At 35.3% G+C, this 16,465-nt stretch overlaps 1 protein-coding gene across 3 annotated transcripts in view; it reads left to right on the forward strand.

Moving 5' to 3' along the window:
• RPS6KA5 (ribosomal protein S6 kinase A5) overlaps nucleotides 1-16,465 on the forward strand; it is an 83,190-nt gene extending 66,725 nt beyond the window's left edge. For all 3 annotated transcript variants that reach the window (XM_065685742.1, XM_065685741.1, XM_065685743.1), the window contains 6 exons: nucleotides 2,875-2,968; nucleotides 5,257-5,427; nucleotides 8,677-8,868; nucleotides 9,490-9,649; nucleotides 10,596-10,759; nucleotides 11,732-16,465. In XM_065685742.1, the coding sequence (XP_065541814.1) occupies nucleotides 2,875-2,968; nucleotides 5,257-5,427; nucleotides 8,677-8,868; nucleotides 9,490-9,649; nucleotides 10,596-10,759; nucleotides 11,732-11,971 (1,021 nt within the window). In that variant the 3' untranslated portion in view covers nucleotides 11,972-16,465. The remainder of the gene's footprint in view (nucleotides 1-2,874; nucleotides 2,969-5,256; nucleotides 5,428-8,676; nucleotides 8,869-9,489; nucleotides 9,650-10,595; nucleotides 10,760-11,731) is intronic.

The raw sequence follows: 16,465 nt of genomic DNA on the forward strand, positions 1-16,465 counted from the left end.
CTCTAGACCTAAGAAGACAGAATGTAGGCTTATGCTAGCTTCCTCTCCTAAGCAGCCCAATTGATTGCCTAGGACATTTCTTTAAAGAAGGATCTGTGGTGTAGGTTACTGCAGATCAAGTTGTGTGTGTGTAAAATAGGATTAGACTATGGAGTTGTGAGTTGTAAGTTGTCTTGTTTCCTGGGTGTCCAGATGACATCACCACAATGGAAGAAGCTGACTTGCTTTGTACATGGGGACCACCTGGTCTTCTTCCAAAATAGATGTTTCAAGCAGTTTCTGTCCAGAGAAAAATAAAGATAAGGGATTATTTGAGGAGTGGGTGGATTTTTCAGCTTCGTTTTGCAGTGTTCATTAGTAAATATGTCCCAGTGTGTTGCAGAATGCTGGTAGGGAAGAGAAAGTGTAGATGTTCTGCCATCAGAATGATAGTTCATGGTGATCTCTTCTCCAACACAGAGGCTGTACCTCTGCTTTTCCAGACTCTAGAAGTAACTGTCCACCAGCCTTAAGTGTTTCATCATATGTGTTTTGGATAGGATAAGTCAAAGAATAAGACACCTAACTATAGTTACCTGAGTCAGTTTTCTGAGGTGTGTTGTGATTAATGGAGGCCTACTCAGAATGATTAGTGAAGCCTTAGAGAGATTCAAATGACTAGACTCTAGCTGTGGGATTCAGTAACTTAAACATAGGCATCTACGTTGTGCCATTTTAGCATCTGTTGGTGTCCTCTCTGTCCTCCAGTTCCCATCTGTCTTGTGATTACTGCCTTTATGTAGGTGTCTTTATGGCCAATGTCTTCCAGGCTCTCCTATGCTTAGGCCACTGAATCCTACTCTAGGTGTGTATTTTGCAGTGAAGTAGTTCACCCCGTAAGATTAATTATGTAGAATTTCACTTATTATAATGAGACCTGAGACACATAGTATGCAGTTGACATGGCATTGGGTATTTCACTCTGGAAATCCCTGCCTTGTGTCTACATTCAAAAGTTTTTTCTGTGGTGCATGCAGAGCTGCAGACCACTATTCCCGTCTCATTTTAAGCTAATGCATTTTTTTGCTTCTGGGTAACAGTGAGCAAAGTAGTATTGTCTTTTGCCATTGAACTTTCAGAAATTGTGTTCGCAAATGATACTGTTTCTTCTGCGCTTTCTTCTTCTCCTTGGTGGACCAGACTAAATGAAGGTAAAGAAGTGCTCCATATACAATAGAAATTTTTTAAGTAGTTTTGTTTTGTGTTTTTTTGAGGTTTTTTTTTTTAGGATTGCAGGCTGTGAGCAGACTCAGAGCATGTTTGTGCAGTATTTAGAGGGAGCAGTAAACCCACACTGAATGGCTGGACGCAAACCAGCCTTCAGTAAGAAGCTTTTAAATGTAAATATTATTGCTCTGAGGACCACTCTAGTAACTCTTGCTAAAAGGAAAAGTGTAGTAGGTTTCCGGTAACTTCTTTGCCTCCAAGTCAGTCAGTCTTTCACTCCTGCCCATCAAAGGTGCCAAAAAAGTGCATCCTACACCTAGGCAAACCTTTTCATGACAGTTGAAGTGAAAGCTTGGATCAAGAGTTCCTCTATGGTGCTACTTTGTTAGTAGTGCTGGATGAAGTGAAAGCTTGGATCAGGAGTTTCTCTATGGTGCTACTTTGTTAGTGGTGCTGGATGAAGTGAAAGCTTGTATCAGGAGTTCCTCTATGGTGCTACTTTGTTAGTAGTGCTGGACCTGGCTCCTTCCAACAATTTGAGGTGTATCTATGTGTCTGAAGGCTAATGAAACAGTAAAGTAGCTTGAGTTATTGTTTTAGAGGTTCTAAGTTGTTTTTCATTATATTTTCTGTTCAAAATCTGACATGGTTAGCTATTTATAGAAGGGTAATACTCAGAAAAGTCCATGTAGAAAGGCTGATGTTCATGATACTGAACCTTTTTCATCTGTTTCCTAGGCCCATCTTCTCTTTATAGTAGTTTAGGGGGAAAAGATTATTTGAATCAGGTTTTTCAATTTCTTGGGGGATGGAGGGATGTGGGGAATGCAACCAAAAATTAAGAACATGTGTGGAGAGAGAGATTTTGTCTGCGTTATCCAGAAGGCCATTCTCTAAGTCAGTACTTGATAAGCCTTTCTTGAGGAAAATTTTGGGAAAAAAAAAAAAAAAAAGCATAAAAAAAATCAGGCATTATTTGCCCCAAATAAATCGCCATATTTAGTGGGAATCAAAATGTTTTATTCTGTCCCTATTCACACAGGTTTTATAATGTTCGCCATGTTAACTTTTTGGCTATAGCTTTCAGTTTTGAAAGAAAATATGTGGGATGGTTTTTGTTGCTCAGCTAGTCTCTTCTTGTCTCTTTCAGATTGCTACAATGGCCTGCTTAGGGGTTCATTTGTAGAACACAGCTCATATGTAGATAATGTTACTCTTTTCTATTAGGAGTTCATAGTTTCCATACAGCACTGGAAGTACTTGCCTCCTATAAGAATGGGAAAGGATTGGTCCAATAATTAGAGTCTTCAAGATAAAGCTGAACTAATAAATACTTGTAGGAACAGAGGTGAAGTCAAATTGCGCTAGACTCAGGGAAAGGTTTGTTTTAAATGGAAACTATTCTATAATATCATTTCAGCTTTTGCTGCAACAAGTTGCAGTTGCATCAAAAACATTGTTTATTTGGGTGTGGTTTTTAATGTCCTAACTTGCAGGGCTATGTGGAGAGTTTTGCTGAGCTTACTTTGAATATGCTTTTAATTGTGTTTAAGTGGTTGTAATATTAAGAAAATTTGGATTGCAAGTAATTAAAAAAGAGGAGTAATACTTTGCTCAGTGAAATTTGCCCAGTAAAACTGGTACAAAATGACTGCTCAATTTTTCCAGAATGGAAGCCAACACCCAGAGAGAAATAACAGCTCTGAAACTCTGCGAAGGACACCCGAATGTAGTGAAGTTACATGAAGTTTTTCAGGACCAGGTATTTTGAAGAAACTATAATCAGCACTAGCCAAATACTTTACCATGTCTTTTCCCAAGAACCTTTAGGAGTTAAGCATACTGTTAAGTGGAGACAACTTTTTTCCTAGGGCTTTTGTCTAGTCAGTATAGAAGATGAAGCAGAAGTTCTACATTCTACATTCTGAAGTTACTCTACCAAATCAATAAAGTATTTGGAAGAATTAGAGTCTTGGATTCTATTTCTGTCCTTGATCTACTTTGTTAATCGTCATACAATATATTCATGGTCTAACTTCCATACCTGTGAATAGATAATCACCTTCCCTCATGGATGTCATGAATCTTAAAATAGTATTTGTAAAAATAATTTTTGTAAAATAATTTGGAAATTTTGCATATGAAGATTACATACCTACTGCAATTTCTTTTTTTTCCTTGCATATTAGAAAATGAATGGAGATAACCTTGTAGCTTGCTAACTTGCCAAATGTGAAAGTAGTGCCTCTATTTGAAAACATACTGAGATTAGTTTAGGGTTTATTTTAGGTCCTTAGTTGTCTTTTTTCTTAGTATAATGCAAGCTCCAGAGCATCTAATAAGCTATAATTTGATTTAACTTAGAGGTTGGTGCTGGTTTGAGCTACGGGTTTGGGCCAGTTGTCCTGCAGAGGTACTTTCCGACCTAAACTACTCTGTGATTCTAGTCTAGATTTTGTTATGGGCTCTCTTGCCTCCCCACATATCCCAGTCTATCCCAGTATGCTATTTATACAAGGACCAGCAGGGTGCTCATATGGAGCATGAGAAGATGAAAAATCTGTACGTTAATCTTTAATGATAAGGAAGCAGTTTTTTACATTTATGTACAATATGAGGTGTGTGTAGAACAGGACACTTTTTTCACTTTCCTCTGAGTAAAATTACGCAGGAATATCTAAAAAAAATATGTTCTTCAGATTGCTCTGCAACTGACTAGGCTACTGTCAACCAGCGTAACTTGTATTTTTAGTTGTTCTTGGTAGTTCCCAGATGGTATCTTCCAGATTAATCATGCACAATATTCTGAAGACTGAAACGGCTCTAAATTTTCTAGTTTGACATTTCTGTGGTTTGTCTTTAAAAAAAAAAAAAAAGTTTCAATTTTTAACCTGCTCCGATATCAGTGTGATCAAATTCTACATTAGTAATCCAGCCATAGAGTTACAGTCTCTTCTGATGAGCCACAAGAAGTTTTCTAGGAGAGAAAAGTCTTTTTATCCTTCCTGACTTTCCTGTCGGCTGTTCCCAAAGCATAAAGAAAATTTGCAGGAGAGGATATCTTACAAGCATTACTAGCAATGTGACTAGGAGGCACTTTGTTCTGTTGCCACTTTCTGTCTGCATAGCTCTGCTTGTGTTCTTTGATATCTAAATGCTGTGCACCTTCTGTTCCTGACTATTTCTTTTGATTTCATTCTTTGACCTCTTCCCAGAACTTTTTTTTCTTTGCTTGCAAGTATTACTTTTGTTACTGTTATTCTGGAGAAGGAAATGTAGAAGCCATCCCATGCCTATATCCATTACCTTTTGAGAATGCTAACTTCACTTTCCTATCCTGAGAAGTCTGCCTTTTGCTTATTGGCAAGACATTTGAATTGCAGTTGATTATGTGCTAATGTTGCCATATAATCAAGGAAGTCACTGCTTATTGATTGTCTTGAGCAACCATCTAAACAATCATTACTTTTTTAATTAAAAAAAAATACTCTTTAATGTTTGGGAAGATGTATGTTGTGATTCTGATAGTAGAGTAGCTTTGGCTACTTCTCTGTAGGGGATGAAATCAGAAGAAATTCTAGACAATCTTTGAATTCAGAGTAAAGTTTCATGGTGCTTTTAAAGCATTTGGTAACATTTAAAGTCTAATTCTTTATGCATATTGGTAGAAATTTATCCCTACATCAGAACAGTTTAAACAGCAGAATTTTTTTGTTTGGTTTTTTTTTTTCTAGCTTTGTTATCCAAAAGAAAGGCATTTTGTCTCCCTTATCCAAACTTGTCCTTTTACATGGTGGCATTGCATTTTTGTAAATAAGTGTGGGTGGACATGGGGAAGACATCAACATTATTCAGTCTCAGTGAGACTGATGGGGAAAATGTCATCTGAGATTCAATTTGGTGCCACTTACTGGCCTGATGAATCACTATGAGCAGCAGTTTTATTTCTTCAAACTTTAAGAACCTATCAGAATAGCATTTAGCTCCTGAATGAATGTTGGTTTGTAATGTTAAATTTCTAACACGCCTTTTTTTTCTTCATTGTTTCAGCTTCACACATTTCTAGTAATGGAATTGCTGAAGGGAGGAGAATTGCTTGAGCGTATTCAGAAAAAGAAACATTTCAGTGAGACTGAAGCAAGTCATATTATGCGCAGACTTGTTTCAGCAGTGAGCCATATGCACGATGTAGGAGTAGTCCATAGAGATCTGAAACCCGAGGTATAGTGACTTGCATATATACATATATATATATATATATTCAGACACTACGTTATTAAATATCTGGAATGTGATGTTATTTTTGTTCCTGCAATTTTGATTATTTTTTTCAACTTCTGTATTTTTAATAAAACGTTAATCACTTTTACTTAGAAAAATGTCTACAGAATTTGCTGTTCATAGGTAAAAGGAACTGTTAGGAGTTAATTTTTCACTTTAAGCAGTTTACACCACAACTTTTTCAGACACATTCTCTGCCTATTTGGGGGACAATTTTTACTAGTGGTAAATATGTACTTATTTTATGAAACAGTTCAAAAGCAGAGTTATATTGCTTGGATACTTTGTCTGTACATTTCCCCCTTTTCTTTGATCTTAATTCCCTCAGTAGGGCTTCTTTTGGAGGTAGCTGCAACACCCTTGTACTGTCTTCTGTCTCAGTCAAATGCAAAATGAACCACAAACTAACACAGCCAACTAATCAAAAAGTGTGATTTGAATTTAGTGAGTTTAGTGGCTTCCCAAAAGATACAATCATTTAATATGTATTTTTCAATAGTTTTGTATTCTGGTATTTTTCTTGTGCAGCAACAGCTTGCCTTCCAGGCAATTCATTCTTCCTGCAGCCCGTATTTGCTCATTTTCCTATGACAACAATGGGCTTGGGTACATGTTAGTTATCTTTATCCCACAAATAGTATAGTTTGATGTTAGTTCCTCCAGTAAGGATGTTGTACTGGTGATTGCAGCCATCATACCTCAGGAAATAGCTGCTGCTTTTGTATTTGGAATTTAAAATGATCCACCATTCTTACCAATGTTTTATGCTTTTGTAGCATACCTTCTGGTGTATTACAAACTTACTTCCTTTATCGTAATCCCAGTTCAACAGGTGAAGAAATCTGCTAGGTATTGGTATTGTAACTGTTGTATGTATAACTGTTTTTCAGAATTAGTCCAAAATACATGTTTGAAAACATCTCTGTACTGGAGTCTCTGCACTAAATAAACAATTAAATGAAGAGAGGCTATTGTCAAATTCTAATGTGCTAATTAAAAATGTGATTCTTGGAAAATGTTTTTCTGCTGACAGCATCAAGGAAAGAAAACAGCTTTTGAAACTGATTATTTAAAGGACAAAACCCAGAAATCCTTTCTCTCTTTTATTCTCTTCATTCTAGCCTTATTACCATCTTGAATGTAAAGGCAAGATTCTGTAAAGCAGAGCTTTGGCTGCATAGTAGATTAGGCAGTCTTCAATTCTACATCATGTTCAAGAACAGAAGTCTGGGAAGTCCAAGTAATGAAGGGTTAGCAAACAGCTTGCAGAATGCATTGCTTACAAAGTTGGACTTTACCAGCTTGTCTCCTTCCTGCCTGTTGTTTTGAAAGTTGCTATTTTAGGTTTTCACATGAACTTGGTATGGGATATGCAGGCTTCCCAATATAGATGTGGTTAGTGCACCTTTCTGTAAAAAAAAAAAAAAAAATACATATATATATATGTAGGAAATTGTTTCCTTTCTAACAATTTCAGTCAGATTTGTTTGATGTTCAACTTTGACATCTAATGTGATGCTGGTAAGTCTGTTTTAAAAAATACAGCTGGTCAGATGTCACTAAGGGTGAGGTGCTTTTTTAATTGCATGAACAGGATGGAAGGCTGTTCTGATCTAAGCAATAGGCATTAGATCCCGTATTTGCTCTGCAAAATAGAGGAAAAGGTACTGGACAAAAAATAGATAATTTAGTGTGGTGGTTTTTGTGTAACACTGTGTGTTTACCTGATAAATGAAGTAGTCTGAAGATGGCTTAGAACATTTGGACTGTACCTTTCTTTCTGTACATAACCAGTTTCACTTTTGTCTTAAGAAAGAATCGTGTCTTAAGAAAGGTCTTTTTAACTGCATATCACTGCAGTTATTTACTTGTTGGCTTTATAACCAAGAAAAAAAAGACAGTTGTATTAATTGCCTGTCCTCACTGTATTAATATTTCTACTGAAATTTGGCTTCCTTCAGACCCATTTTGCACAACATTTTAATACAGAAAACTGTTTTTTCTAATAGTGCATTAATGTATAACAGCAGTACTGAATGCAAAATTTTGTAGTAGCTCTTCTGCTTTATCCATAATAAATGCTCTCAGGTTGCCCTTACTGATCTGCTTGCAGTCTAGCAATCATTTTTCTTTCCACTTCTTAATGAGTTTGAAATTAGTAATTCACTTCTTGTATTACAAAATTGCATAGGCTATAGGATTTCTAATATTGTGACTTTTTCTAGCGTTGCGTAGGTTAAACAGCAAAGGCAACAAAAAATAATTTGCTCTCTTTCTCTCAGAAGTTCAAGGGGGGAGTAGAAATATTATTATATTAGATATTTATATCTAATATAATCTAATATAATCTAATATTTAGAACTCAGCCAGTTCTCTTAAAACTTAGCTTCGCTCTTTTATCATTGTCTTTTTATCATGACAAAAATAAATACTCAGGGGAAAAGAAGAACAGATTGTCTAAAATCTTCTTCCAAACTGACAACAACTTGTCTCTCTTCAAGTCTGAGATGCCACATTCCAGTCTGTAAAGCTGGAATTCTCTGGGACTACTGTATCAATGTTTCTTTACATTGGTGTAAGGAGTAGGCCAGTGGTTAGAGTTTGGACTGCTATGTGGCCTTCAGTGCTTCAACTTCCCGGTCCACCATCTTTCACTTTCCAATTTTTCTTTTGCGTTACTGTGCCCCTAGCAATACGGCTACAGTGTGTTACTACTTGAGGGCCAAAGGCTATTCAGTTGCTAGACAAGACATGTAACAAGAGTTCCACCTGCAAGAAAGCTGTTACTTGGAACATGCCAGAAGGAAGCAGAAGTTTTAGAAAATACACTTTTGTTTGAGGAAGAAGGCAATTCTCCGCTTATGTTGATGTCTTTTGCTTTTTCCTTGTCAGTGTTCCCCAAATTATTTTCGTTACTATTCTCTGCTGAATACCCATTTTCATTAATAATCTCAGACAGAACTAACCTGACTTGCAGATTTTCAGGAGGCAGATAAACATATCACATTTTCTTACATCCCAGAGTACTGTTATTTCTACTTCTCCATTTTTTTCCCCCCAGAGTCTCTCAGTTCCCCTTTTCCCTAGATAGATTTCTGCTGTATTAAATGTGGACGAAAAAATAACTATTTAAGTATTCTAACCAATTTTCTACCTGATGCTGGTATTGATTTTGTCTTTGCTTTACAGAATTTGTTGTTTACGGATGAAACTGATAATTCAGAAATAAAAATAATTGACTTTGGCTTTGCTCGTTTAAAACCACCTGATAATCAGCCTCTTAAGACTCCATGTTTTACTCTTCATTATGCTGCCCCAGAGCTCTTGAATCACAACGGTTATGATGAGTCCTGTGATCTGTGGAGTTTGGGGGTCATTTTGGTGAGTGATTGAGGTTTTCGATTGTAACTTCATTTTATGTATTTACTTTTTGTTAAAATGCAAAGGACTTGACATAATTTCAGACTTGGATTGGATAGACGATGTTTCAAGTGAGGTGAAAATACTGCTGCACAAATAATAGATTCCAGAGACTGATGTTTTCTAGGAATGGAGATGTTTTTTCCTAAGCAGTAAGTTAAATTCAGCATTTCTGGGAATGGAAAAAGTACTTGATACAATCTGGTTCTTAAGAAGATATGATCTTGTTAGAAGATCTTGCAGGCATCCATATAATCTTCATACAGATTCATTTCAGAGAAGGAATCAACCTGCATTCTGATTTACAGAAAATTAATTTCAGTAGGTATAAACTGGGTAGAAATACCATTGTGTTTTGCAGCTATTTTCATGAAACATGAATGTTTGTTTGTTTTTTTTTTTTTGTTCTAACAAGGACTCCAAAGAAAGTCTTGAATACTTTAAGTTTTGTATAGCCTTGAAAGATATATTAGTGGAAATTTCATTGTACAGTGGTGGTGATACATACACAAGCTTTCCATATTTAGTAATAAGACTGTAAACAAATATACTGTGTTAATAGTACTTTTGTTCTTATGACAGTATACAATGCTATCAGGACAGGTACCATTTCAGTCTCAAGACAAAAGTTTAACATGTACCAGTGCGTTGGAAATTATGAAGAAAATTAAAAAGGGAGAATTTTCCTTTGAAGGAGAAGCTTGGAAAAATGTTTCTGAAGAGGCTAAAGAGCTAATTCAAGGTATGTATGCACAAATTTTTAATGTACCTTATGTTCTTATCTCAAAAGATAAAGTTTAGAGAATTACATATATCTGTCAGTGTCTAACCTGACAGAATGGTATCCACAGCTTAAGCTAGGTACTGAGCCCCTAATTCAAGTCATGAATAAAGGTGGGCACGTCAGAACGGCGCTACAACTCGCTTGTACACCTATCAGAAAGCTTTCTAATGTAGTGAGATGCTGATGGGGAAGGTGTGTGGGGTTAAAAGTAGCCAAAGAGTTTCAGAAAAAGTGAAGTCACTCTTAAAACGTATTTAAAAGCAGATTTCTTCTTTTACATTATGATTGCTTTGTAAAAACACCAAGTTATGAGATGTTTTAAAAGCTAAGCTTTTGCAGAAAATGAATGTATTACTATCACTTTTATTCTGGCTGATTTTGAGTGCATGTACCACAACTGCTGTATTTCTGAGCTGCTTCATTCACATTTGCCGTGCTTTGATTTCCCCATAGCTTTTGAGCATCTAATGGTATTTTCAGTATGAGATAGGCACCAGTGCTAATTTAACTAAGGTTGAGTTCTGAGTTTCTTCAGAAGCAGGCTTGTAAGTAATTTTTCTGCCAAAAAGGTAGGCATTTCAATATTCAGTCTACCCTCTTGAACTAAATCCTATAGAGGTTTTAAGAGAAGAAATTATTTGGTAGTTCTGAGTTAATGTGAAGATATGCGAATTATCCAACAATTAAATAGCAGTTTCTTATATTTAATGATTCTTCTGGAGAGAATGGCAGTATAACGTGGTATGAGCCTTACCTAGGATCAATATTAGCATACCTAAGATAAATATTGTCATTATTTACTTACCAAAGCAATACATGAGATTTTCTTTAAAAATGATCCAGTTTTCTATTAAAAGAAAATAAATAGCTCACAATTTAAGAGAATGTAATATATTTCTGTTAGGACTTCTAACAGTGGATCCAAACAAAAGAATAAAAATGTCCAGCCTGAGATACAACGAATGGCTTCAGGATGGCAGCCAGCTGTCGTCCAACCCTCTAATGACTCCTGATAACTTAGGCTCCTCAGGAGCTGCAGTGCACACATATGTCAAAGCCACTTTTCATGTAAGTTCTGAGAAATCTTTTGTCACATGCTAAATTTTGGAATGTGTTAATGTAGATTTTTTTTTGTATGTTTTCTCCTAATTAAAAATATATATTTGTGCTTATAATTCAGTGGTTGCTTATAGCTGCAATTTTTTCTGCAATATCTAGCATCTGTGATGATGAGGCAAGAATATATTTCTTGAAGAGATTTATATTAGTGGGGTTTTAGGGACAGAGACATGGCAGTTCATGAAGTAGGTATTGTAAATATTCTGTTTCTTAGAGAAATATTTTAAAAGGTCTTCAAACTTAGGGAAAAAAAGAATCTGTTTAACTGAAGTGACTATTTGACTTTTTGTCGTTATGCTTACAAAATTGAGGTAAAATTTCTGGAACATACCTAGTTCATGTTTTTAAAATCATGGATATTTTTTTTTAATGGACTTGCTTGTCTACCATTGTATATTTATTAAAAATGTTTGAACTGAAATTGTATTATACGAACATAATGTTGATTCTCAAGTTCCCTTCTGCAGAGAGTAAACAGTAATTGAGTAAATCTATGCTGAAATACTTGCAGATGTTTATTACCAAGAAGAGAAAAAGAAATTAATTTCACTTGGAGAGGTCCTGATAATGCAACATAATTTGGGCTGAAAGGAAACCACTGAAGTTTAACAAAGCATAGTTCCTGAAAATGTAGTTCTAAATAGGTGTAAGGCTTAATAAAAAATACTTCTAAATTAAAAACAATTAGAAAACAACAATTAAAAACAACAAGGAAATGATAATGTCAATTAATAATGTTATGTATTGGCACTTGAATACTTTTAAAGGCTAGTAAATATATTGTTAAACTTATTCATAGGGATCCTTCAAGAGATCACAGTTTATCTTATGACTTACCATGGAACATTCATAGTAAACTACAAGCCATAAAATGTCTTAAACCTCTTGGAAAGCTTAGAATTACCTTTTATTTTTAAACAGGCCTTTAACAAGTACAAAAGGGAAGGATTTTGTCTTCAGAATGTTGACAAGGCACCTCTTGCAAAGAGAAGGAAAATGAAAAAAACAAGTACAAGCACAGAGACACGTAGCAGCTCCAGTGAAAGTTCACATTCTTCTTCCTCTCATTCTCATGGTAAAACTACACCTACAAAGACACTGCAGCCAACAAACCCCACAGACAGCAATAACCCAGAAACCATCTTCCAGTTCTCTGACTGAAAAGCAGAGAATACCCTGTCTTGAAGATTTAAATGGTCATAAACATGGTAGTTTATTATAAACCTATATTGTCTTCTCCCGCCCAACCTCCCTGTGGTTTGCAGGCTACATTAATGTATCTGTTGCTTTAAAAATATATTTCAATCATTTTTTACCTTTGTATTTCAATACATTTCTTGTTAGCATTAAGTTTGGTATCACTGGATGTGGTATAATACTATTTTACAACCAACATTGTATTCTCTTAGGGCTAAATTACTATTGTGCAGTGAAGCCCAAGGTCAGGAGCTATGCTGCTCATGGTGCGGCTTGGAGGAAGACAGTTTCTCAGTGTCAGTCTTCCTCCTAGTTTCTTCCCCAGTGTTCAAAAGAAAGGAAAGCTCTGTAACATGTATAGAACTCTTGAAACTTCTGCTTTTACCCAGCTTTGTGAAGAATGTCATGGAATTTGATTCTTCATGCATGTAAAGAGTCATTGGTACAATGCACCAAAGCAGTATAGTATTTTAAGGCCTTTTAAATTTGTGGTTACATTCTACCCCATTTATTTGAGTTTTAAGAGTGAAATGAAGTTATGGAACTCTTACGTTCTTTTAAGAAGTAACTCCATATATCTTGTTCTGAACAACTGGGAATCTAAGTCTTGAGTTCTTTGGGGTTTTTTTTAATTTAATTTTTTAGAAACATCTAGGGTAAAAGATGTCTGATGAGCTGAGATGTCTGGTACTGTGATACAACAATTTTTATTTCTACTTTTTCAAGTTCTTAGCTTTTCAAATATTTTACAAATTCTAAAATGTAATGCTGTAAGAGAAAGTGAAATTTCATACTGAATGCTTTGGAAAATGGTCACATGTTAAAATATCTATTTCAAGAATTAATTATAATTTATATTTTCTTTTTATATTTACACAATATCTTTAAAATACTAAGAATTTTTGTAAAGATGCAAAACTCCAGTCTCAACATTTGTTACTATAGGGTCCATACAAAATGTATAACAAGTTACTGAATTTTGCATTGTGCAAATATGGCAGTTTAATAGTGACTGTAAAATATTAGAATATATGTTTTTTGCACTTTATGACATCGAAAGGAGATGTTTTATAATAAAGTGCACTCAGATCTCTCTTCCTACAAGGTGCTGAGCACTGTTTTACTGGGTTGAATGACCTGAAATCCACCATATTCGGTGGTTGTGGTCATTGTGAAGGAGAATTCTGTACTTTGCAGGAGTGAATCCCTGTATATTACCTACTGTTTTCATTCCTTACTTTAAAATGCAAAGCTCTTTCTATCTTGCTTTTACATTGTACATAACAAATACTAGACCTGGGCACCTTGTGTAGTGTAGATGTTAACAACTTATGCACTGGGAATACTAAAGGGAAATTATATTGAACACTGTGCTTCACAACTTGTTCACTGTGGTGTTCTACAGTGAAATATTTCCTACTGTGATAGTATAGTATGTACATAACTGTTTGGAATCATAAATGTGACTTACAGAAACATCAGCATAAACTTTTAAATCGGTATATTTTATAAATTTATGGAGAGCTCTTTTATTGCTTGTATTCTCAATGATTAGGGGTAACTTAAGTGTTAATGTTGACTCCAGTTTTGCATATGCTTACATGTGTAAGTTTTCACTGAAGTCAGAGAGATTCCTTGAGTAAAGTTTAATCATACGCCTGAATTTGTGTGATGGAAGACTAATTGACTAGAGGATTTTGTTAACAGCTTGCTCTGTCTTAAAGTAACCTTAATCCAAACCCTATGCAAAAAATGGTTATGGGAATTGTTTATATCAATGGTTTTATTTATAAAATTATATCAGATATCAGTATTGACAAGTACAATACATCCATGTTTACAGGGACTGTGTGTATCAAAACAAGGCTTTGAAGCCCAATGTGTTTGTTCTGTGTTTCTTTAATATTAATAATGGCATTCTGAGGTTTTGGAATTGCTCATGTGAAATAGTTTACTACTTTCTTGATGTGAATGTCAACAGTAATTGCAGCATTAATTTCAGGTTGATGTGAATATTGAGATTTGCACTGTTTATGTAGAAGTAGTATATTTAAAGATCAGTATATGTGCTAATAACCCAACCAGTTCTAAGTGGCTGATGTTAAAGTATTGAAAAATAATTGTCAATGTAATATATTCAGGTTTGCTTTCTGAATGCTCGCTTTGGAAATAATCTCAATAGTGAACATGGCTCATTTGTAAAAGAATACTTTTCCTCTCCCCAATAAACTTGCTGTAAATACAACAAACAATCCACCATTAATACTTGCTATGCAGACAGTACAAATGAATTGGGAGATTGTAGAACAGTTTGCTTGTGAAATTAGCACTTGAGGAGTTTATGGAATTTGTTGTCTTCAGGATGAGGAAAATAAAATAAAAGGGCATTTTTCGGGTTGATTTCATTTAACCATAAGAAACTTTTGGATACCAGGTGGATTTAGAATATTATTAGAATTCAACACTTGTATCAAAGGCAACTTTTATAGATGAGTATTTCTGTGTCTTTTTTGTGCTCTAACAGTAGTTACTAAATAAGAATTTAAAAACAGGGTAATTCTTTTTGGCAGGGGTAAGTACAGTTAGGTGTCATCTTTCATTTGCTTTGAACCAGGTACCTGGGGTAGCTGAAATGTTTATCACCTCCACCTTTCTGCTGCCTCCAGGTAACAGAGCTCTGGAGGTGTGTTTGACACTAAGCTGTCTGAAATTCTAGATTAACATCTTCACGTAAGCAACTGCATAAAGAAGTTTCCTTTTACATTGATAAAACTGAGTTGTAAACTAGGCAGCTCAAAAGCAGGTTCACTTTTTGTTCAGATGAACAGTCTTCCTGCAGCAGACTGGTTACTCATGGTGAAACAAGGTTGCCTCAGCTCACTCTCTTGTCCAGCCTGGCTGTCTGGGTCATACAAAGACCATGGGCTGATTTTGTCATCCTCATACCACTATTTCAAATCTAAGGTGCACAAACCCATCTTCCTTAGTACTATAAATACTTCGTGTTGTGTCGGTAAAGAGGTGTTAGACTGTATATTAGATTTGTATACTCACATTAGGTTTCTTTCACACTGCTGCTGTGCGTCAGTCAACTTTGAAGTCTAGTACTGATATCTCTCTACTAGATATACTAGAGATATTAGATATCTCTCTATCTCTCTACTGTGAGAAATGTAATGCAGTTCCCTATAATGTGGGCAGTTTTGTTGGAAAAATTATCTTTCTTATCAGTAAAGATTTAAATAACTGGTCATTAATCTTTAAAATAATCAATATTCTGTAAAGCTATTTATTTGTAATACTTTCAGAAACAAATGTTAGTAATCAAGCGGTAATTCTGCTAAAGGATTTAAAGGAGTACAAATGAAGTAACATGACAAATGACAATTTGTAACAATTGTAACAAATCAGTAACAATACAAATGACTTACTGTTCCTCTGCCTTAGTGAAATTTCCACACTTTCCTATAAGGAAAAGCAGCTGAAAAATTTATTGGTTCTTAGTAGAAGGATCAGTGTATTTGCCATATGAATTGTTTGCAGCTATGAAAAAAACTTCATTAAAATGCCTTATTAAACAGGTTTTTTTGGGGTAACACAAAAATACAGTATTTCATCAGAATGGAATTGAGGTTTCAAGTTGGCATTCCTCATATATTTTCTTAGCGCTTTTCTATGGCTACTTTTCTGAACAAGGTAGCAATAACCTGCACAGCCATGTTCCCTAGCATTCATCTAGGAACAGAATAGTTCTTGGCAGAAAATATCCACAGGATGATGATACATATTTATTGGTTGTGGTAAAGTGTTGCACAAGTGTCTTGTATTTTTAGTATGTGCATGTATTATGTGTATGTATATAGATCTATTGCATGTCTAGGCCTCAATTTAAAGTAATACGCCTTTGTTAAGAGAACCTGTACTTAAAAATGAGTTCTTGACTCGCGCAGATTCAAAGGACCAGACAAGGGGGCTACCACAGAAGAGGACGAAGGTTCTGGGAAGATGTTTCCAGGGGTAAATTTCTCCGCTCACTATCTCCATGTGCGAGTGTCTACCCCAGCCAAAACCAGTACAGCATGTAATATTCACTGATGCTGAATTGCAAGCTTTCTTGCTAGTTACCCAGCATAAACACATTTCCTAGCTCTGCAGGTCTGTGAGTATGTGTGTGTGTGTCTACACACACGTGTGAACCTTTTATGTCATTTTGGTCTTCAGGTGGAATTTTTTATTATTTTTCAAGTATCGTTCCAGGTGGTTTTACCATGTTAGTGGTGTTTATTTTCTCCTTGCAAATACGACAGTCTTTATCAACATCAATTTTTACTTTGCAAAACATAACATTTTCTCCCTTCAGTGAAGATAATTGACTGAATATCCTGGACTGAGAGACCAGGAAGTAACATTTCTTCTGTTTCTGCTGTAAAAAGATTAAAGTGCTTTGATCTTTCTCTA

The sequence above is a fragment of the Lathamus discolor genome, chromosome 6, assembly GCF_037157495.1.
Source record: "Lathamus discolor isolate bLatDis1 chromosome 6, bLatDis1.hap1, whole genome shotgun sequence".
Taxonomy (NCBI): domain Eukaryota; kingdom Metazoa; phylum Chordata; class Aves; order Psittaciformes; family Psittacidae; genus Lathamus; species Lathamus discolor.